We start from the raw sequence: 21,823 nt of genomic DNA on the forward strand, positions 1-21,823 counted from the left end.
GCACAAATGTCATCGTTAATCATACCAACACGCGCACACACACACACACACACACACACACACACACACACACACACACACACACACACACACACACACACACACACACACACACACTCACACACATTAGGTCAGGCATATGCAGAGAAGGCTTACTATACATCCAACATCGGATTGGGATTGTAAAAATCTGCTTAAATTTAATGTAACCAATTGTAGAATTAAATATTTGTTTCGAAAATAAAAGTTTTAGATAGACAATAGAACCCCTCATAAATCCCTAATAAAATGACACATTACAATTCATTTTTATGAGAGACGTACAATTAGCTCACAATTCGATTTATGTAGGACTATAGCATAATTTAGTTTAATTCTCATCAGCATGCAAGATAAAGTTGATGGTGTCATGAGTAATGTACTGTACTGTACTGTAACCCTAAATCATGGACGTTTTAATTTCTGCCGTATAGATCTATGGAATATGGCCAAGACAACCAACGACTACTACTGTATCTTTCAGAAATTCTGGTAATCTGGAGAAGGAACACGATGCAACACAATGCATAGGTCTCTGGGTCTGTGAAAATGACAGCCAATCAGGAGACAGATATGTCCTGTAACCCGGAAGAGCTAAATCCCAACAAAAAAATTCCCGCGAACGCTTTTAGCGACGGTCGAGTTCAGTCAGTAGAGTCAAATTAATATATTTGTTCTAGTGTTTATTTGTGTATATATCGTTTGACTCGAGGAAATATAAATATCCTCAGCGGCCATGGACGAGTACGACGAGATGTACGGGATTGACGATGACTACGACCAACAGTTTGCTGATGAGTTGGAAGTTTTAGCCGAAATGGATGATGGTGAGTTGACAGATATTGTTTAAAAGGTGTACCTTTATAGCGTTGTTCTATTATTTCTTACACTTTGTATTTAGCAGTAACTGTAACTGTGGTTTATATCAGCTCAACCTCCTGTGTTTTCACTCTGACAATAACTATTGTATTTGTATTGAACTGTTATAACGCCTCCCACGGACAGTGTGCCATAGTTCATCTCCCAATAGATAGAAAGTTATTAATGCGCACTGGTGCGTCACCTAGGCGAGGAAACTAATGCGCATTCTGTATTGGTTTCCCCAAAAATATGGCCTTTTAACGAGAGAGCAAAGCATCACAGGAGATAACAACATATAAACACACTCACAGTGTCTCTTTGTTGTACGTCAGTTATTGTCAGATTTTAGTGTTTGTGCATTCAGTCACCATGTCTCTCTGTGTAGTGCGACCTAAGAAGAATCCCCCACCACCACCTTCAGAGGACAGAGCTGAGCCCCTGCAGCGTGATCCTCCCATTAGTGAGTTGAACTCAAACATGATGGCATTAATGTGATTATGTTTTCTAATGCCTGCTTGAGTGCATTATATGAATATTGTGTATATATAGTTCTCTTGGTGTGAAAAAGCCCACGTGTGTTTCCAGCCCCAAAAGCAAAGCGCCAAAAGCAGGAGGCCGGGGTCGTCAAGCGGCTCTTCGGCTCGCAGCAGACTGATGAGGTCACCGCCCCGCAGACGCGTGCTGATGACATCACCCCTCCATCGTCCCCGGAGCAATATGAGTCCACTCACAGGTAGGAGAAATGCATGGCTGGAAAAGAGTGTGTTTTTCATAATGACCCAGCCGGTGTGCAAGGACAGTGGCCGTGGCCTGGGTGTTTGAGCCAGAAGGTTCTGGGTTCGACCCTGAAGTCTGCAGACGAAACATCTCCAGACGTCGTTCATAAGACGTCTGACCCCTCCCTGATCACATCCTCATCAAATGATTAAGTCACTCTAAAGGCGTGTTCAGTCTGAACGACTATACAACATAATTCCGACATAATTGGGTATTGTGAAGTCACTGAGTATCAATCATATCGAGATCTGCGTCTCCTAGGCCCAGCCGCGCCGCGTTGGACGTCAGCGGCTTCGCGGCGTTCTCCCAGACGCCCCAGAGATCGGCCGCCGCCGCGGTAACGGCGTCGTCGCAGTGTGTGCTGAAGCGCCCCCCTCTGGACGGAGAGTACATCACCGTGACGGACTCCTCGGGAAACCGGGTCTACCTGAGACAGAAGGAGAACACGGGGGGAAAGGTAATTAGCTGCTAATTAGCCGCTGGTCACAGGTTACAATGGAGATGCTCCTCGGACCCAATTGGAGGGCCTGACGCAGGCGCAGGCTAGTAGGTGACCTGTATCTTTGTCCTAATATCTCACCGGTGTTCTTAAAGGAGTAGTTCGGCGGTTTAGCACATATGGCTTGATATCCACTTGTTAATATCCACGTAATAAAGGGATTTAGCTAAATGCCATGAGCCTCTATTTTGTATGGAACTGCGAAAATTGGCCACATATGCACTTTAAACATGTGGTTGACCGTATGTGTTTTGTGCTTTAAATAGTTTTTATGTTATTTGTGTGTTTATAACTAGATAGTTGATTTGTACAGCACTTTGGTCAACTGTTGTTGTTTAAAAGGGCTCTAACTTTGACTTGACTTGTATTGAAAGATCCTCTGTTGACTTACCCATGATGCCTCTGGTTGGTTCAGCTGGCGGACCCCAGGAGAGCTCTGCAGCTGGACGGCTCTCTGGGCCTGCTGTCAGAGCCCTTTGACGTGCTGAGGGAGCGGGTGGAAGAGCGGGTGAGTGCCCGGTCACTGCTTCATCACTCACCACGCCTCCCATAACTACAATGCAGGAATACATTATTCACAACCAACAGTCTAACATGAACGATGCTGATGTAACTCATGAAGGGTCCCTTTAAAAAGCGAATTTAAATGACCTTCAAAATGAAAAAGAAAACATGCCTTGAACGAATAAGTTATTGAAAATTTCTGAGTGGTGCTTTATGCTGTCATTGTGATCATGTTGATTACAGCAACATCAGCAGGCTGTGGAGGAATCTCTACGCCTGTCAGAGATGCTAGCTCGGTAAAATCCTCCACCCACCCAACCCACCTCACTCTGACACATGAGACAAGCATCTGAAGATGGTGCCGGTTCCTCATGTCGATTGTTATTGTGCACAGCGGTGTGACGGAGCAGTTTGGCGAGCTTGGTGGCCCAGAGGTGGAGGAGGAGGAAGAGGAAGATTACGAGGATGAGGAAGGGCGACGGTCCCGACTCTGGGTGGACAGGTTCTCTCCCCACCACTACACAGAGCTGCTCAGCGATGACGTGAGTTCAGCCCGTCAGCCATGGCCTGTCTTATCTTATTTATATTATTTATATTATTCTGTCTTTCTTTGTATGTGTGATACGCCGAAGGACCCGAAATATAGTTTTAAAACTTGAAACTGAAACATGTTTAAACTGGCCGAAGTTTGGATTTATGTTTTGTTTTATGTAATTTATTTGGTGTATGTGCGTTGCTGTGTTTATGTGCAGTTTACCAACCGCTGTCTGCTGAAGTGGTTGAAACTCTGGGACACGGTTGTGTTTGGGAGAGAGAGGAAGGTGCGGCCTCCTCCGGTTGACAGGCAGGCCCAGGCCCAGGACCAGAACCAGAACAAGAACCAGAACAAGAACCCGTATCAGAACAAGTTCAAACCCAATCAAGCTGCTGAGAACGCCAACTTCAAAACCTTCAAAACCAAGAGTCAGATAACTGAAGAGATTCTGGAGGCAGAGCTGGACAATCATAAACGGCCCAAGTTCAAGGTACACACTTGTAAAAATGCATAAAGTTCAAGGTATACACTTATACCAATTATAGGTTTACACTTGTTAACATGTTTACAGCTCAAGGCACTATACTTGCAGTTAAAGGTATACACTCTTCCGTTAACATGCTTACAGTTGAAGGCAGACGCCTATTAATCTACTTGCATTTCACGCTATTAACGCGATAACATGCCTATGGACTGGACAAACACGGGTGTTGCTCATAACACTAGTATTTATATGTGCTACTTCGATGTACTAGGGCACAGGAAACAGACTTAACTTGTGAAGACAAATCCCATTGACCTTTTTCACTGCTGTCTTGCAGGGTAAACATAGCAGGGTAAACATAATGTCAGTGTTGTCCCCTAATGTTTACATTGAGGCTCACACAACACCGTGTACAACATCCCTTCCCGACGGCTCATAATCCCCCAGGATCCTGCTTGCTGTCCCATGTATTCATCTTTTCATGTATTCATGTTAATTAAGTATTAATTCCATGATGCAACCTCTTGGGATCAGATCTCGGCGACACAAGAGCTTCTCGTGGTTTCCTAGACGACGGACCCCCCTGCGGATGGTCTGCGACAGCAGGACAATCGATTGTGACTTCCTTCACTATTTATCTCATCTCTCACTAGCGATCTATTTCCCTCTCCTACTTCTAGGTGGCAATGTTGTCCGGCCCTCCAGGTTTAGGGAAGACCACCCTAGCTCATGTCATCGCAAAGCATGCTGGGTACAACGTGGTAGAAATCAATGCCAGGTAAGTCGATGGACAGGGCTAAATAGGTTTAAGTAGTTCAGGGTTCTCAAACAACTACACAAATGGTGTTCTTTTTTTTTTTTAATGTCTTTTCTTTTTTGTCGATAGTGACGACCGTAGCGCCGAGGTGTTCCAGAGACGCATCGACACGGCAACGCAGATGAAGTCGGTGCTGGGGACCAATCAGAGACCTAACTGCCTCATCATCGACGAGATCGACGGTGCGCCCGCGGTACGTCACAAGCGCCTCTTAAGGCTTAGGTATGGTTCCACGTTGGAACCATACCTAAGGACACACCTTGCGTCGACCGCGAGGTTCTGACGTGCGTCTCCCAAACCTTGCATCGAGGCGATGCAGCAGCAAGGGCTGCGATTGGTCCGCAAACGTACACCCGACGTAAACCTGACGCGTCGAAGCGGCTGCGTGATCGTTGCGTTTGCGTCAACGTGGAAACCATAACTGAGCCTTTAGACCAGTACAAAATACACATTGAACAGCGTCTTTCGTCAGTTAGGACGGCTCGTGTTCTTCACCGGCTCCTCTCTGATCGTCCGTTTGCTTCAACAGGCCGCCATCAACATCCTGATGGCCACGCTGAACAGGAAAGACGGACACGGGGCAGAGGAAGGCGGAGAAACGTCAAAGAAGAAGAAGAAGAAAGAGGGCGTCCTCCTGCGACCCATCATCTGCATCTGTAACGACCTGTAAGAGGCGTTTGAAACGTTGTCCAGGCAGGGAATTGTCGTTTTTGGAAATATAGAATTGATTTATATGGCGAATATGGAGTGATGAAAAGGGAGGCTTTTATGCAACAGAATCATCTGATTGGTTGTCTGTCCTGTCAGTTATGTTCCAGCTCTCAGGCCTTTGAGGCTGCAAGCCTTCCTATTGGCTTTCCCCCAGACACAGCCCTCCCGCCTGACACAGAGACTAGCTGAGGTACCCTCACCTACACACAGTACAAAAACAATTACTAATCCTGGTTACGTGTGTGTGTGTGTGTGTGTGTGTGTGTGTGTGGTTCTGATAGTTGTGTGTTGTTTACTTGTATGTTCTGATCTCTGTGTTGTTCTGATAGCTGTGTGTTGTGGGTGCTGTGTGTTCTGATGGCTGTGTGTTGTTTACACACATGTTGTTGTGATGACTGTGTGTTGTTTACACACGTATGTCCTGATGGCTGTGTGTTGTTTACACACGTGTTGTTGTGATGACTGTGTTGTTTACACACGTATGTCCTGATGGCTGTGTTGTTAACACACGTGTTGTCCTGATGGCTGTGTGTTGTTTACACACGTGTTGTCCTGATGGCTGTGTGATGTGGGCAGATCTCCCGGGTGCAGGGGATGAAGGCGGACACGGGGACCCTGATGGCCCTGTGTGAGAAGACGGACAACGACATCCGCTCCTGTATCAACACCCTGCAGGTGGGCGCCGTCTCTAGGAGCTCCCTCCATGACGCTTCTGACAGTGCAATCAAAGACCCGTGTGTGTGTGTGTGTGTGTGTGTGTGTGTGTGTGTGTGTGTGTGTGTGTGTGTGTGTGTGTGTGTGTGTGTGTGTGTGTGTGTGTGTGTGTGTGTGTGTGTGTGTGTGTGTGTGTAGTTCCTCCACGGTCGAGGTCAGAGGACGGTGGACACCAGGACGGTGCAGAGTGTGGCTGTGGGGCAGAAGGACCAGAGCAAGGGCCTGTTCCATCTCTGGCAGGAGACCTTCCAGCTGCCCCGCTTGAAACGGTACGTAGTCCAGTGGGCAGGGGTCAACGCACGGCCCAGAGGTTAGGACAGCATAGTCTACCTGTAGGCCTCCTTGAGCCAGACGCCCGACCCCCCCGTTGTGAGACGCTTGAGGTAAAGGCGTCTGGGACTTGACTTGACCACTGCAAATTAATTAATGCTTCCTTTGTGTGAAATAGGGACACACACACACACACACACACACACACACACACACACACACACACACACACACACACACACACACACACACACACACACACACACACACACACACACACACACACACACACACACTGTTGCGGCAAGCCACTGAGCGCTCTCGGCCGATGTGTTGGGCCAGCTTGTGTTGCAAGGGGAAGTGGCCTCAGGCATTGCGCCACTGCCATATATGGGCAGTGAAATGATGGGGTCAATGGGCAAGCATGGGAACGGAGAAGGACTAATTTCCTCGCTGAATGAGGTGCAGACATAAACATGTTTTAACAACGATAGCAGTGCTGTGAATCACTGCTGGGAGTACCCTTGTCAGGATACTGTATATCTCTTCCTGTCCCTGACAGAAGGGAGTTCCATGACACCAAGTGATTTAGCGTTTAGTTCACGCCGCTAGACTTGGGCTTGCTTGAGACTTAATAAGACCCATATGGACAGACCATAACACTCCCTAGTTAGCCAGTATTAAGGGGTTCAGCCCAGCTGGGACGGGAAGTCGCCCCCCGAGTCGTAACGGCGTCAGGCGTCCTCTGGGACATCCTGCCCCTTGATCCGCCCACCGCGTCCTGGCTGACCCCCGTGTTGTTGTGCCGGTGTTCAGGAAGCGTGTCGGACCAGGGTTTGACGAGGGTCCGGGCGAAGGAGGCGGCGCGCAGCGATTCCAACACATCCTCTTCCTGGCCTCGTCCAGCGGGGAGTACGACAAGGTCTCGCAGGTAACTGGACACGCATCGCAGCCCTGCATTCAGCCGGGGGGACGCCCCCAGGGTCCCCCATTAGTTCACCACGAGGGACCGGGTACAGGGAGCGTCGCGCAAACGTATGAGATTGTGGCAGGAAGTGAAAGATCAATTGAAAGGTTAGAGAAAAGAAAAGAAGTCATTAATCCCAGGGACGGAAATGTAGTTAGTCACATTTGCTGACGGAAAGATGTTCCCTCAGGGATTAAAATTAAGGACATTTTGAAACATAGCACACATGCACAGCCCTGAAGAAAATACTATGATTCTTCAAGACTCCATACTGAGGTTGTACTTTGGGAAATAATGCTCCATGAACGCATCATCATGTCAAAACAACTAAAATGAAAACAACCGAAATGAAAAAAATTTATGACAGGGATTTCTTCTTTTTTAACAGATATGTGTAAAAAAAAATGGGTGGCACGTCATGCATATGTCGAATACCCGACTCCTCCGCTCTCTTTTTGCAGGGACTGTACGACAACTACCTGTCCATGCGCGTGCGGGACCCCAACATGCACCTGGTGTGCGAGGGCCTCCACTGGCTGTCCTTCTCCGACCAGCTGAACCAAGTCATCATGCACGGCCAGAACTTCTCCCTCATGAGATACCTCCCCTTCCTGTCCGTCACCTTCCACTTCCTGTTCGCCCACGCCCACGTCCCCCGCCTCAGCTACCCCCACAGTCAGCACGATGTACGACACGCAACGCACACACACGCACACGCAACACGCACACACAATTACAAGGCTAGTTTATGTAAACGAAAGGTTGTATGATGATTCCCGGTCTTTCCCTCTTTGCCAGGCCGCCACGCGTCTCCAGACCAACAGGAACGCTCTGTCCGCCATGTTGGCAGACATCCCCCCGGCGGTCCGCAGCAGGATCAGCGAGCTGAGCCTCAGTGCCGACATCCTCACCCTCCTGCTGGACATCCTCTGCCCCAAGCTACGCCCCGTACGGCCGAGCACACCGCACCTCACCGCATCACCGGCCTCTTCCGCGTTTACGTTTACATTCAGTCCGTGAGCACAGTGGTTCAAACACAGACACGTGCAGATAAGGTTGGAAAAAAAAATCAGGATAATCAGGATAAATAACTGTAAGGTTCTTGGTTTGAATCCCAATATTCGCAGCCTACCTATAGCCGTCCTTGAGGAAGACGCCCTACCCCCCTACCTGCTTTGTGCAGCTCGTTGATTGACCTGTGTCTTCAAACAATTTCCCTGGTCCCTTTTGCACTTTTGTGTCTGCTTAATGATGAAGTAGTCCGAGGTAACCCCTTTATAAATCCTAACCTCTATAAATCCCTTCACCGTCTTACACTTACAACTCTTACAACTCTCTCTGCTTCACTTGTAGAAAATGTCTGTGTTGTCAGAAAATGTGTGTTGTACACACCTCTGGGAACCGAATCGTGTTGGAAGATGCGTGGCTGTCGGGTGTGAAGGGGTGCGATGTCCCCCCGGCTCCTCTGGTGTCGCTCACGGTGCTACGCTCTCGTCCAGGTCAACCCTCAGCTGTTCAGCACCAGAGAGAAGGAGCAGATGAGGGAGCTGATCGACACCATGCTGGCCTACAACCTCTCCTACCGGCAGGACCGCACCCCGGAGGGCCAGTACACGTACATCCTGGAGCCGTGAGTGGACGGACACACACACACACACACACACACACACACACACACACACACACACACACACACACACACACACACACACACACACACACACACACACACACACACACACACACACACACACACACACACACACACTTTCTCTTACACGTGACCTTTCTGTGAGCAGATGTGTGATTACAGAGTAATCCCCTTAACGCCTGGTGTGTGTTTGTTTGCGGAGGTGATGGCTGGGGCAGGGGGGAGGTGGCAAACAGCACATCCATCACCAGTTAGATGCTATTGTTAGACCAGTTGGACGGGGGGGGGGGGGGGGGGGAGACTAGTGGGGCCGAGATGAGAAGCGTGGATCGCCGTCAGAGGACCACCAGGGTGGGAAGAGAGCCAGGACAACAACGTGAACTAGCGGTGGCTCCACCATCAGCACACAGCCCCAGAAGAGGAACCGCACGGGAGAGGAGGGGAGCCTGCAGGAGGAACCTCCGTCCAGAAGGGAGGGTGCAACGATTGACGCCCGGGTCTTCACCGACACACAAACAGAAGATCGCCACTTTTCTCAAGCGCGGTTTACAGGGAAATTGTCGTCGGTAGCATCACACCAGACCCTAGCCTAGCTGGGCCCCTCCCTCGGAGCCATGCCGGGCCCGGTCGGGGAGCGCCGTGAGGCCCCGAGCGGCTCCCTCCTGCAGGCCCGCTGTGATGAGGTGCTGGTCACCAGCGACTGGTGCCTGCCCCTGGCCGTGGCCCTGCTGCTCCTGCTGCTGGTGTACGGCTTCATCTACCTGCCCTCGCTGGCCCGCCACAACCGCACCCTCTGACGCTAGCACTGTGGGACACTGAGCGGCTGTTGTTGTTGTTGTTGTTGTCATTGTTGTCATTGGCACACATCGGCTCACCCACTCACTGCAAAATGTGGGAGGGAAGAAGCAGGATATTCAAAGTGAAACCAGTGCTGTTTTTTTATTTTTTTTATGTTTTTCATTCTTTAACTTTCTATGTGCTGTAACTGTTATTTCTTTGAGCTTAATCCACCCATAACTCACTTAAGATACATGATGCTTCAAGTCGAATGATAATAATCTCATCGGTATGTATTCTATATATAGAAAATAATATTGTTTGCCCTTTTTGGCTATTTTCCATAAAGATGCTTAATACATGTTCGACAGCAACAAATATGACTTGACGTTACGTGTTGGACATTACATGGGGGAATGGGATGAGTTCAGCTGGGATCTGCCGTAAGAGGATTATGGTATTAAGAAAGAGACTGATTCAAAATCTAAATCTGGGCATCAAACAAAGGGGACTTTCCATTTCCATCACATGCAACTGACATAGTGCACGTGTTGTCCTGCGTCCAATCACCTTTTCTGGTGTGTGTGTGTGTGTGTGTGTGTGTGTGCGTGCGTGCGTGCGCATGTGCAGACGTGTGGACGAGGCAGTGAAGTTCCCAGGTCTACCTCCCAGGCGCCAGCTCACATACCAGGCTAAACAAACGATCAGCAGAGAGATGGAGCAGGAGAAAATGAGGAGAGCCGAGCATCTGATGATGCTGAGGAACCCCGCAGCGGTGAGATTGATGCGGCTTTATCCACCCACCACACATTGACATACAAAGAAAACACTATTTATTTACACTAGTTATTGTAATTGTATTTTAACAATCTGAAGCCATATTGACGTTTCCGTGTGTGCAACGCAGGCGGAGGCGCCCAAGGAGAAACCAAAGAGCACCAGTGATCCCAAGCCCTCCAAGATGAACCACCAGCAGAGGCTGGAAGCCATCGTCAGAGAGACAACGGTGGAGATCAGGGTGAGCCACTGCGCATCCATGCCTGGACTCATCTGGTTTTACAGGGGTGGCTAGAAGGTGTTTGTTTCTGAACTCTCTCCCCTCGCTGCCTGTAGGGGCAGGACAGCAACAGTAGGGGGAGTCAGAGAGGGGCCAGCCCGGTGAATCGGGGTTCAAGTGTTGACATGGATTTGGTCGGGGCTCAAACGAATTCACCGGATTTCTCTCTCTCTCACTCTCACACACTCACTCACACAGTTATCGATATTGAATGTATACCCATTCACTGGGAATAAATGTATTGAATGACTATCTGATCACATCCACAAGGATGGTGCGAGGCCTTTGGGCTCAGATGAGATTTAGTTGGGAGATGGGCAGGTTCATGCAAAATATTGACTCAATGGCGATTATTAAACTAAAAACGTTGAGCTGAAAGTATCCGATATTCCGGAGAGTTTGTGGAGAGATGCGTCCGTTGGCTGTGTGGCATAGTGGTGTTCGATTTAGAGCCTGCTTGAAACCGCTACATGATCAAGTTTCAAATACCCATGCAGCTCATACCATATGGCGCGCGTGCATGCTCCAAGTGAGACGCATTAGCTACCAGGTCTGGACCGTCTCAGATCAGGTCTGGCTCACAGTGTGATCCGATGAGCCAGACCACATCTGGAGGTGTGTGTGTGTGTGTGTGTGTGTGTGTGTGTGTGTGTGTGTGTGTGTGTGTGTGTGTGTGTGTGTGTGTGTGTGTGTGTGTGTGTGTGTGTGTGTGTGTGTGTGTGTGTGTGTGTGTGTGGCCGGCCATCTGGGCACAGTGTGGGCAGACTGTGGGCTAGGTCGTTAAATCCAGGGCCCACGCCGGCACGGAGCCCGCCAGAATCCTGGAACACACCGCGAGACACGAAGGGTTAGCACGTCTTCAGTTCCCCGTGTCACTAATCAGATATTCAGAGCGTGAATTTCTGTGGAATATCCAATATCGCTCCGGAGATGAAATATAACGACGTTCAAACCGCATAAACCTCTATGGATACGTGGAGGTTATCTTCATGCATCACCACAGCAGCGCTATAAATGCCATACATTTGACCTTGAATTGTTAATGTCGTCGTATTGCCATCGTTTCAGAAGGTTTATCTTGGCAGGAAGTATTTTTTTTGGGGGGGGAAAGTGAACTCCAGCCACAGGGTTCACGTCGTCCGGTGTGGAGGTCAGACCTGCGTTCTGATCTGGCACAGCGGATCACTAAAGTGTGGTTGACTTGCTTCGTTCTCCGCACCCACAATCCCCAACCTCGACCAGGGAGTCGGTGGGGAAAGACCCCCACGCCTTCTCAAGGCTAAACCGGTGTCTCTGGGCCCTGTGGCTGATTCTCATACCTTGTTACTTGTTGTAAACATTCGTTTTGCTTATTACATGTCCTGTTCTGTAGACGTTGTTTTCATAATGTACAACATGTCCTGATCTGTAGACATGTTATTCATTTACTTATTCATGTTGTGCCAGTCCAAACGAATATGAAAGTACTAAACCCTTGATGTTTTAAAGTGTTATGATTCTATTCTGGTCCATTCTAACAGTTGTGTTTTCACACACGTTTAAGCATAACAAAACTAATGTCGACGCCGCAATATTCATGGAAAATATGGCAGTATCCTATTCAGTCATTACGGTGCACCCCTAGAGGGGGGCTGGCGTCAGCGCGGCCAGTGGTGTGACTGGAGAACGGGGGGGGGGGCCGTGTTCTGGGCTTCCTCCTGCCCGCTCCACTTCTCAGTAATGGAGGCTCCCACTGCCCCCAGAGAGCAGGGTAATGAGAAGCTAGTCCACACTCCTCCCTAATGGCCGAGCCTTCTGGAACCAGGCTAATGACATGTGTGCGTGTGTCTGTGTGTGTGTGTAGATTGTGCACACACGCAAACCTTGAATAACTTCCAATTGACCTTGCTGCCATCGACCTAGTGTTTTGTGTGGTTTCTGATTAAAGTCGTGTGTGTGTGTGTGCGTGTGCGTGTGTGTGTGTTGCAGCCGGAGGTGGATTTCTTTGGTCGAGCTGTAGCCCCCAAACCCCAGAAAATCCAAACCTCAGAGACAGGTACTGGTTCCTTTCTGTCTGTTACCTTTCTGTCTGTTATTAATATACACATATAACATAATGCCGACATACAATGACATGATTAGTCTCATATCCTTATCTCCATGACTGCAACCGGAAGTGTAAATTCCTTGAAGAGTTCAATGTGGAATGTGTACTCCCAAGTAGAAGTGATAGCGTTTGTATTTACAGTTTGACAATGCGTTTCATTACATGGTTATGTACCACTATATAGCTCTTGGAGCAGTCTTTTGTAGTCTTCTTTTTGGCAGTTACGGCCTCTTCCATTATACTATATACTATACCGGCCTAACCAGACGCTGTTTGACTAGGCCACCTCAGAGGGGCTAACATTTGCATTTCCATTACGACAGGGCTACCTGCTTGAAGGTGTGTTCAACTGATGACGCACTTGTCTTGAGTCGCTGACGCAACAAAACACACACTTATTGTAGCCTGTTTAGTTTTAATTGTATAGCCTTCCGTAAAGTGCGATAGATTCATATAAGAGACATAAGACTTATTTGGTTTGTGTCAGACAGACGGTACACACAGTGATATCCATCATGAGGATTCAGTTTGACGTGCAATAGGCCTATTCCCCCTTTTTGGCTTCCTAATCTCAATAGCTCAACTCGACAACCGATATATTTCAGATAAACTTGTTTACACATTGGACAATGTTTCACACATATTTTGTGTGTGTGCCACACGATGTCCTTGATGTTGGGAAATATCCGGGTTAAATATCAGTATCAGGGATCTGATAGTGGGAAATATTGTCCAATATCCAGTCTATAGACAAACTAATCGGAACAAAATCTGTCTTATTTCAACAAGCCATTTTTTGTTTTTCAAGCCAAGATTGTCAAACTAAAATCTAAGGGTTAGGGTTAGATCGAAACCTTCTTACACCTTTTGATCGGGCCTATAGGTCCTAGGATCAAACGAATAATAACAAGTCAAGCTGTTGAGAACTCTAGGCATATTCTGACCGCAGGGCAATGCGTCTCAACTCAAATATATTAACATAGTCTGAAGACCATGTTAGTGTTGGGGTTTGATAGCATTTTAACATACCCAAATCTGCTCAATAAATCTGAATCCTATCGAATCACTTAATTTTTTTTTGGTGGATTTTATATATATATATATATATATAATATGTGTTTTTCCTTCAATGAAACTACAAACCCAGCTCCAGTTCACAATTTAGGGGCTGTTCAAAAACGTTTCCAGTACCAAAAGAGATCCGATAAAGGGATTTAAGTTAGACTCTGAGCCTGACGAATCCCGATATATTTGACTTACTTGGAAGCGGTTCCAAACCGGACGGGGGGGGGGGGTATCAGAGCCCCACTGAGGGGGGGGGGGGGGGGGGCCCAAGGGGAGCGTGACGCCCCGGGAGAGGGTTGACGCCTGCCGCGTTGTGTGCGTTGCAGGGGAGCCGAGTGTGGAGCGCTCCATGGGGACGGCGGTGGGCAACAGCCACGTTTGGTTCCGCTTCAACGAGGGCGTCTCCAACGCCGTCCGACGAAACGTGTACATCAGAGAGCTGCTCTGACGACCGTGCCTGTGGCGGCGACGGCGTTCACACGCCAACCTGTGACGTTCTCCACGGCAAAGATTGTGTAAATGTATGTAAAAATGTGCGTTTGACGTTAATACTTTTATTTCCAATGACGAGAAAAAAAATCCCATTCAGTTCAAAACAGTGTTTATTTTGATTGACAGTACAAACAGCCAATAAAAACCTTGATTGATAACATCGCTCAGTGGGTCCATAACTACGCAAACGTCTAGAAAGCTACGCACTCCTCGACACTCACACATACAGCCAGGTCGTCTGCCAGTCCTCAGCATAAATTAAAAAAGCATTCATGGGAGTCCAAATAAATATTTATAATAATCATAGCAGTGTAAGATAATGAGGAAGTGCATCGTGAAAGTGTGTGTGTGTGTGGGGGGGGGTGTGTGTGTGTGTGTGTGGGGGGGGGGGGGGTCTTTAGGTGTGCATCCGTGGTTATATTTGCGTGCATCTGCGAGGCCCTTAGAGGATCACACACTTTCCCTTCTCCACCCAGGGGTTGGCCCTCATCAGCTCCGGGTTGAGGAACGGATCATCACACACACAGCCCTCGATCCACTTCACCAGCCTGAAACACACGCATATCGGCCCGTTAGCTGTGTGTGTGTGTGTGTGTGCACGCGTGTGTGTGTGTGCGTGCGAGAGAATACACTCACTCTGTGACAGTGATTGAGGACTTTTCTCTGTTGATTGCCAGCTGATACTGAAGACTCTCCACCTCCCTCTTCATCTGTGGTACGTCTAACTCGTCCATGGTGCCTGTTTCCAAAACATTCAAGCGTTCACCACGGGCAAATTCCAAATAAGTACATTTCAGTGTAGTTATTTCAGTACTTGCATTGCCTCATCGGCTTTATTGCCCAGTTGTAACAATGCTATACGCAAGACATGCATTCATTATAATTATAATTGCACGTGAAAGCCTTGCGTGTGTGTTTTAACACACAATTCAAGGTCGTTCGTTAAAACTATATTTTTTAATCCTGCCGCCGACTAAGGAAGATGTCCTGTACTGACGATCCTTATCGGCACCTTGCTCGCAGAGTGGAGCGATGCGGTGCGACGGCAAACCGGTCCCATAGTTTATTATTAGAGGCCGATTAGAAGGTTTCTCGCCCACTCATTTGTCTAATGGATCGAAGTAGGTCGCGGATGCTCACCGGAGGTGGTAACAGCTGGAGGGGCGCTGGAAACGCCACTATAATATTGGCATACGAGAGCGTGGCTTTCGGATGCCAATATTATAGTGGCGTTTCCAGCCCTTCCAGCTGTTCGCAGTGAAACCCGTAGGCCGTGTGGAATCATAACCATAACTGTTAGAGCTGAAATATATATGCGTCGAGTGCTCGGCATCGTTCGTCAAATTATTGCATATATACCGTATTTACAAGGGCCGTCTACAGAACAATTTTAACACGGGCCTGTCGCGTTTCACTGGCCGTACTGATGTCCCATAACACCGCCTAGCCCCTTAGGGTTGAATCTAGAACATCGACGCGGTCATTTTTACTTGGCGGAAATACAGCTAAAGATCTGTAGTATTTTTAGAAATAGCCTTTACGTAATTTAGAGTGCGCTTTACCGTTAGGCCTGTAGGCAAGTAGTCCGCTGTTCTGCGCCGCTCGATTTTCCCGTCAGCCGAGTGATGGAGGACAAAATCTGGGACACAAGCGACGGAGCAGACTAACGCGTTTGTGTACAATCTCGTTTCCGTAGGATTTTCCGCTCTACTCTTAAAGCTCTCGCTGGGCAGTGCAGGAGGTCCTGGTTGTCTGGCGGTAGGCACTCCCTTGCGCTCGTCTTTTGTAGCGACTGGAGGGGGGAGGCGCAGGGCGGCAACTGGAGCCGGGTTGGTTTGTTAGTCAAACGAGTGCTCGGTCCCTGGCGCACCTTTATGGAAATCTTTTGAGTGAGTTTCTATGGATATCCATTGGGCTTGGAGGCAGGGAGCATTCAAATGAGGTCATGTCCCAAGAGACCCACAGAACTCACGGGCTTTTCCCGGTGACCGATAAGTTGTAGCTTCTGTTCAACCCAAACGGGAGTTATTCTAGGTGCACCAATGCAAGTGTAATTAAGCAGTTCTTTCAGTGTAGACAATGGAAGATAAAAAAGACGGCACAAGCTTATGTTTTTTTTTTTATTGACATAACACATTTGTACATGGCGTTGACTTTCACCTCCAGAAAGTTAATTTGTGCAGGTGGCTACGAGTTCAGGATGGAAATTCGACCCAGCACTGAGGCGGTCGGGTAAGACCATAATGTGTACATTCATTGTGTACGTTCATAATGACAACATGGCAGTTTCCCTTTATGATGCTCATTGAATTCTTTCACACAGCCCGTCTCGAAACTTGAGATCTTCCACGCCGCCATCATCAAGTGTTGCTTTGTTCTCCAGTGTTTAACCTGAAGGATGAGGGATCATTAAAACGCATGGAAATGGCAGATCAAGGGATGCAAACTAGTTGGGATCGAGCCTCAGGTAAATTGTAGAATCAGGGGCTGCGTTAGCAGCGCTCATACGAGGTGTCAGAAATAAAGAGTTTGTCATCAATGGCTAAATATGAGGTAAGACAGTATATGCATTAACTTACTATAGTAAGACATTAAGTCTTGAGGTGCTGGTGAATATGGGATCTGCTTCCCGGTACAACAAGTGTAGTCGTCTGCGGAAAGGAAACCAGGATGTGAACCATAAGGACATTCTGTGACAACATGTGCACCAGTGGTGATGGATAAAGCCTCAGAAATTAAAACAGAGCATTGTGCTATTGACTAGCCATCATACAATGTCAGCAATAAAAGGTGGTCATCAGTGGCTAACAATTATGGTATTCACATCACTTTAATAATCTTACCGTCCAACAGCACAGATCCAAACTACAGCCAGCAGGAGTCCTGCTCCCAGTTAAACTCATGCGGTGGTCCTGAGGGAACAGTGAAATAGCATTAGTTCACTAAAAAGCTTTGAACAGTTGATACTGTGCTTAGAGGAGCCTCAGAATAAAGAAGAAGAATCACTGGAGCTATTACTAGCTCTCATACGAGGTGTCAGAAATAAAAGGTTGTCATCAGTGGCTACAAATTATGTATTCATATTATCTATTTGATTAACTTACTGGAGTCAAACAGCACAGATCCAAACTACAGCCAGCATAAGTTCTGCTCCCAGTTCAACTCATGCAGGCTGAGGGAAAAGTGAAATTGGATTAGTTCACCAAAAAGCTTTGAACAGAAGATAATGTGCTTAGAGGAGCCTCAGAATATAGACAGAATCACAGGAGCCATTACTAGCTCTCATACGAGGTGTCAGAAATAAAGAGTTTGTCATCACGGGCTACATGAGGCCATTACATTACATGCATCAACTTACTATAGTAAGACATCAAGTCTTCAGGTGTGGTGAATATGGGATCTGCTTCTCCTTCCCAGTACAACAAGTGTAGTCGTCTGTGGAAAGGGAACCAGGGTGTGAACCAAAAGGCTATTCTGTGACATGTGTACCAGTGGTGATGGATAAAGCCTCAGAAATTAAAACAGAGCATTGTGCTATTGACTAGCCATCATACGAGGTGTCAGTAATAAAAGGTGGTCATCAATGGTTATATCCGACTGTCACAAGATACAACACCACTAAAATAAACTTACCAAATGACACCACCACCGACTGCAGTCTGGAGGTTGTGCTACCTCTTCCAGTTTGGCTCACAGAGCAGTCATTGGGAATGCTGTGGAAGATGTAAAACAGGATAAGGGCAAGTTCAACCAGAAACCTGTTAAACAAGTATACTGGTGATACAGAGAGCCTCAGAAGAAAATCAGAATCACAGGAGCTATTACTAGCTCTCATACGAGGTGTCAGAAATATAGAGTTTGTCATCAAGGGCTACAAATGGTATTCACATGAAGAACCTTTACAATAAACTCACTAGAACTAGGCTGTAGGCCATGGTACACGCCCAGCTGGCTGGTGCTACACCTCCAGTTTGATCCTGGGAAATCTGAGGAAGTACAACAAATCTGATCAGGATGCGACCATAAAGCTTGGATTTGCAAAGACAGGCGGTGTTACGGATATGAGCCTCAGAATAAAATCAGAATCACAGGAGCCATTACTAGCTCTCATACGAGGTGTCAGAAATTAAGAGTTTGTCATCAATGGCTACATATGAGGCATGGTAGTACATGCATCAACTTACTATAGTGAGACATCAAGTCTTGCGGTGGGGTGAATATGGGATCCGCTTCTCCTTCCCAGTACAGTAAGTGTCATCGTCTGTGGAAAGGGACCCAGGATGTGAACCAAAAGGCTATTCTGTGACAACATGTGCATCACTCCTTTATCCATCATCACATGTGCAGTGGTGATGAATAAAGCCTCAGAAATTAAAACAGAGCATTGTGCTATTGACTAGCCATCATACAATGTCAGCAATAAAAGGTGGTCATCAGTGGCTAACAATTATGGTATTCACATCACTTTAATAAACTTACCGGAGTCCAACAGCACAGATCCAAACTACAGCCAGCAGGAGTCCTGCTCCCAGTTAAACTAATGCGGCGGTCCTTGAGAAGGCGGAGGGAACAGTGAAATGGGATTAGTTCACCAAAAAGCTTTGAACAGTTTATACTGTGCTTATAGGAGCCTCAGAATATAGACAGAATCACTGGAGCTATTACTAGCTCTCATACGAGGTGTCAGAAATAAAGAGTTTGTCATCACGGGCTACAAAAGACGCATGGCCGTACATGCAGCAACTCACTAGAGTAAGACATCAAGTCTTGAGGTGTTGGTGAATATGGGATCAGCGTCGCCTTCCCGGTACAAGTGTCTGCAAAAGGGAAGCAGGGTGTGAACCAAAAGGCTATTCTGTGACATGTGCACCAGTGGTGATGGATAAAGCCTCAGAAATTAAAACAGAGCATTGTGCTATTGACTAGCCATCATACGAGGTGTCAGTAATAAAAGGTGGTCATCAATGGTTATATCCGACTGTCACAAGATACAACACCACTAAAATAAACTTACCAAATGACACCACCACCACCGACTGCAGTCTGGAGGTTGTGCTACCTCTTCCAGTTTGGCTCACAGAGCAGTCATTGGGAATGCTGTGGAAGATGTAAAACAGGATAAGGGCAAGTTCAACCAGAAACCTGTTAAACAAGTATACTGGTGATACAGAGAGCCTCAGAAGAAAATCAGAATCACAGGAGCTATTACTAGCTCTCATACGAGGTGTCAGAAATATAGAGTTTGTCATCAAGGGCTACAAATGGTATTCACATGAAGAACCTTTACAATAAACTCACTAGAACTAGGCTGTAGGCCATGGTACACGCCCAGCTGGCTGGTGCTACACCTCCAGTTTGATCCTGGGAAATCTGAGGAAGTACAACAAATCTGATCAGGATGCGACCATAAAGCTTGGATTTGCAAAGACAGGCGGTGTTACGGATATGAGCCTCAGAATAAAATCAGAATCACAGGAGCCATTACTAGCTCTCATACGAGGTGTCAGAAATAAAGAGTTTGTCATCAAGGGCTACAAATTACGGTATGACCGTACATGCATTCACTTACTACAATAAGATGTGCATGTCAGATCTGCCTCTCCTTCCATGTAGCCGTCTGCGAGGCTGCTGAAAGGGAACCAGGATGTGAACCAAAAGGCTATTCTGTGACATCATGTCTCATCATCTCATAAAGCCTCAGAAATTAAAACAGAGCATTGTGCTATTGACTAGCCATCATACGATGTCAGCAATAAAAGGTGGTCATCAGTGGCTCCATATGACTAGACATACGACGACGTTTGCCTCAACTTACCAGAGTAACTCATCTGCGTCTAGGAGGTCCAGCCGCTGAATAGGGTTCCGCTACCACTGGCACACAACACATGCACTCTTTTGGAAGCCTGTGGAAAAGGTGGAAATGCAAGATGTTAACCAAAACGCTTATATCTGACATTCAAACGTGCAGCAGTGCCGATAAGGCCTCAGAAGAAAAACAGAATCACAGGAGCTAATGAATAGCTCTCATACGAGGTGTCAGAAATAAGAGTTTGTCATCAATGGCTAGGCAAAGCACCGCAAGACAACCGTCTTTGTGGTAAGGCCTACCTTGATCGGATGCAGTTTCCCCGCGGACCGCGCCATTGCCAAAGTGCACCATCACGGCGCCCTGTGCACAAACAAAAGTCCAAGAAATACGGATGAGCTAGTTTCACAAGCAGAACAAAACGTGTGGCGTCACCTGGCGTTAAATCGAGTTCTACTTAAGATCGGTTTCACTGAAAACATGCCACGTGTGCTACTGTAGCATTGCAGTGGAAATATGGCGATCCAGTAACGTCTTAAAAAAAGGGACATTTTAAATACATGTGCGAACCAAAATGTAATTATTGTCTGCAGCAGAGGTACAATGAAACTTCAACGACTTCTGTTTCTAATGCATTGCTGAAGTCCACTGGCGACACGTGTTGGGCCTAATCTTAAAGATTGTGTCGCAGCCTATATATACGAGTCAGAAACTCACCATACTACTGGTTCAAAGCCTGCATACGAGCCTTCAGGGACTACGTGGTATTTAGATGACCACCGCAACATTGTTTAACTTTATTGCGATTAATGTTCTTCTACCAGGGATCTTCCACACCACAAGACGATGCAACGAGGAGAAAGAGGACGCCGCGAGGTAGTGACTATATAGGAGACTCTTTCCGGGGTGATGACGTCAACACTTCCGATGAACCAATAGTCTTCGTCTGTAGTCTGCAGAAAGTTTCGTGCTTTATTTGCTGCTGTGTTAGAGAATACGATATAATACAACCTTTAGCAACATTCAAACCAATGACACGAATAGTGGTAGTAGTACTAATAATATAATAATAATAATGTATAATAATAATAATGCTTAATAAAATGTATATATAATATAATGTATAATAAAAATAATAATGCTTATTATTATACATATAAAATCATTCATGGCAATATTAAGAAAACACATGGATTCGTAATTTTATTTTACATTTATTTTCATCACAGCTGTACAGGAATGCATTATCACAGCAGAAACACAACCTAAAACCCAACCATGGCACAACGTCCGTCACTGCACATCCAAAAACTCCACCATAAATATACAGGCATAATTGGCTGACCTCAGCTCAATGCAATTATATTTGTCATTATTCACATTAGAACCAACGTTCTCTCATATAATATATCCTTATTTTCAAAGAGCATAAAAATACAAGTGAATTCTTGATTGGGATTAACACTGGTGGTAGTTTCACTGTCTGACCAGCGGGGGAGCCGGAGAGCGGAGCCGTCTCAAATCAGCACACCGGAGGTTTGTCACTGTCACGACGGACTCTTTAATAGAGGGTCAATGGTGTACCTATAAAAATAATTCTAAACCATATTTTAGACACAGAGGACACATCGGGCTGGTCATAGGAGGGAGACTGGCATACATTTTGGAATGAAGAAAAAAGATAAATCACAACTGGTTCAATCACACATTT

At 46.9% G+C, this 21,823-nt stretch overlaps 2 protein-coding genes, 1 long non-coding RNA gene and 11 other non-coding genes across 14 annotated transcripts; 1 reads left to right on the top strand and 13 right to left on the bottom strand.

Annotated features, from left to right (window-relative positions):
- Positions 1-677: 677 nt before the first annotated feature.
- chtf18 (CTF18, chromosome transmission fidelity factor 18 homolog) lies at positions 678-14,286 on the top strand. The gene is made up of 22 exons (XM_084465573.1): positions 678-866; positions 1,286-1,360; positions 1,486-1,633; positions 1,939-2,134; positions 2,592-2,684; positions 2,924-2,976; positions 3,075-3,222; positions 3,433-3,705; positions 4,380-4,477; positions 4,586-4,709; positions 5,046-5,182; positions 5,324-5,417; positions 5,804-5,902; positions 6,080-6,210; positions 7,028-7,142; positions 7,640-7,864; positions 7,977-8,126; positions 8,678-8,808; positions 10,237-10,381; positions 10,514-10,624; positions 12,632-12,698; positions 14,141-14,286. Exons 1-22 carry the CDS (start codon positions 776-778, stop codon positions 14,260-14,262), a joined length of 2,826 nt encoding a protein of 941 aa, XP_084321699.1. The 5' UTR covers positions 678-775; the 3' UTR covers positions 14,263-14,286.
- Positions 14,287-14,398: 112 nt separating this feature from the next.
- Positions 14,399-16,094, bottom strand: LOC311340698 (guanine nucleotide-binding protein G(I)/G(S)/G(O) subunit gamma-13-like). Its single transcript, XM_084465574.1, has 3 exons — positions 15,869-16,094; positions 14,943-15,045; positions 14,399-14,854 (listed from the first exon to the last, which is right to left on the bottom strand). Exons 2-3 carry the CDS (start codon positions 15,038-15,040, stop codon positions 14,749-14,751), a joined length of 204 nt encoding a protein of 67 aa, XP_084321700.1. The 5' UTR covers positions 15,041-15,045; positions 15,869-16,094; the 3' UTR covers positions 14,399-14,748.
- A 313-nt stretch (positions 16,095-16,407) lies between these two features.
- On the bottom strand, positions 16,408-20,970 carry LOC311340073. Its single transcript, XR_014633239.1, has 16 exons — positions 20,830-20,970; positions 20,415-20,475; positions 20,122-20,209; positions 19,876-19,934; positions 19,605-19,676; positions 19,321-19,403; positions 19,055-19,123; positions 18,786-18,857; positions 18,491-18,567; positions 18,221-18,292; positions 17,940-18,019; positions 17,665-17,741; positions 17,411-17,478; positions 17,150-17,218; positions 16,886-16,957; positions 16,408-16,697 (listed from the first exon to the last, which is right to left on the bottom strand). It is a non-coding gene; the product is annotated as an uncharacterized lncRNA (long non-coding RNA).
- On the bottom strand, positions 16,765-16,850 carry LOC311341402 (small nucleolar RNA SNORD60). The gene has a single exon (XR_014633334.1). It is a non-coding gene; the product is annotated as a small nucleolar RNA SNORD60 (small nucleolar RNA).
- On the bottom strand, positions 17,285-17,371 carry LOC311341408 (small nucleolar RNA SNORD60). The gene has a single exon (XR_014633340.1). It is a non-coding gene; the product is annotated as a small nucleolar RNA SNORD60 (small nucleolar RNA).
- Positions 17,545-17,630, bottom strand: LOC311341406 (small nucleolar RNA SNORD60). Its single transcript, XR_014633338.1, has one exon. It is a non-coding gene; the product is annotated as a small nucleolar RNA SNORD60 (small nucleolar RNA).
- LOC311341413 (small nucleolar RNA SNORD60) lies at positions 17,811-17,895 on the bottom strand. Its single transcript, XR_014633344.1, has one exon. It is a non-coding gene; the product is annotated as a small nucleolar RNA SNORD60 (small nucleolar RNA).
- Positions 18,094-18,179, bottom strand: LOC311341410 (small nucleolar RNA SNORD60). The gene has a single exon (XR_014633342.1). It is a non-coding gene; the product is annotated as a small nucleolar RNA SNORD60 (small nucleolar RNA).
- Positions 18,370-18,455, bottom strand: LOC311341405 (small nucleolar RNA SNORD60). Its single transcript, XR_014633337.1, has one exon. It is a non-coding gene; the product is annotated as a small nucleolar RNA SNORD60 (small nucleolar RNA).
- LOC311341403 (small nucleolar RNA SNORD60) lies at positions 18,934-19,019 on the bottom strand. The gene has a single exon (XR_014633335.1). It is a non-coding gene; the product is annotated as a small nucleolar RNA SNORD60 (small nucleolar RNA).
- Positions 19,192-19,276, bottom strand: LOC311341414 (small nucleolar RNA SNORD60). Its single transcript, XR_014633345.1, has one exon. It is a non-coding gene; the product is annotated as a small nucleolar RNA SNORD60 (small nucleolar RNA).
- Positions 19,478-19,563, bottom strand: LOC311341411 (small nucleolar RNA SNORD60). Its single transcript, XR_014633343.1, has one exon. It is a non-coding gene; the product is annotated as a small nucleolar RNA SNORD60 (small nucleolar RNA).
- Positions 19,754-19,839, bottom strand: LOC311341409 (small nucleolar RNA SNORD60). Its single transcript, XR_014633341.1, has one exon. It is a non-coding gene; the product is annotated as a small nucleolar RNA SNORD60 (small nucleolar RNA).
- On the bottom strand, positions 20,285-20,371 carry LOC311341404 (small nucleolar RNA SNORD60). The gene has a single exon (XR_014633336.1). It is a non-coding gene; the product is annotated as a small nucleolar RNA SNORD60 (small nucleolar RNA).
- Positions 20,971-21,823: the final 853 nt, after the last annotated feature.

Source organism: Micromesistius poutassou, assembly GCF_964030765.1.
Source record: "Micromesistius poutassou genome assembly, chromosome: 3".
NCBI classification, from domain to species: domain Eukaryota; kingdom Metazoa; phylum Chordata; class Actinopteri; order Gadiformes; family Gadidae; genus Micromesistius; species Micromesistius poutassou.

Excerpts from the sequence above, each read along its gene's own strand:
- chtf18 (XM_084465573.1), top strand. The coding sequence starts at position 776 with ATGGACGAGTACGACGAGATGTACGGGATTGACGATGACTACGACCAA. Across the intron at positions 867-1,285 it reads TTTAGCCGAAATGGATGATG|TGCGACCTAAGAAGAATCCC; the intron begins GTGAGTTGACAG and ends CTCTCTGTGTAG. Across the intron at positions 12,699-14,140 it reads AATCCAAACCTCAGAGACAG|GGGAGCCGAGTGTGGAGCGC; the intron begins GTACTGGTTCCT and ends TGTGCGTTGCAG.
- LOC311340698 (XM_084465574.1), bottom strand. The coding sequence starts at position 15,040 with ATGGACGAGTTAGACGTACCACAGATGAAGAGGGAGGTGGAGAGTCTT. Across the intron at positions 14,855-14,942 it reads TCCTCAATCACTGTCACAGA|GCTGGTGAAGTGGATCGAGG; the intron begins GTGAGTGTATTC and ends CGTGTGTTTCAG.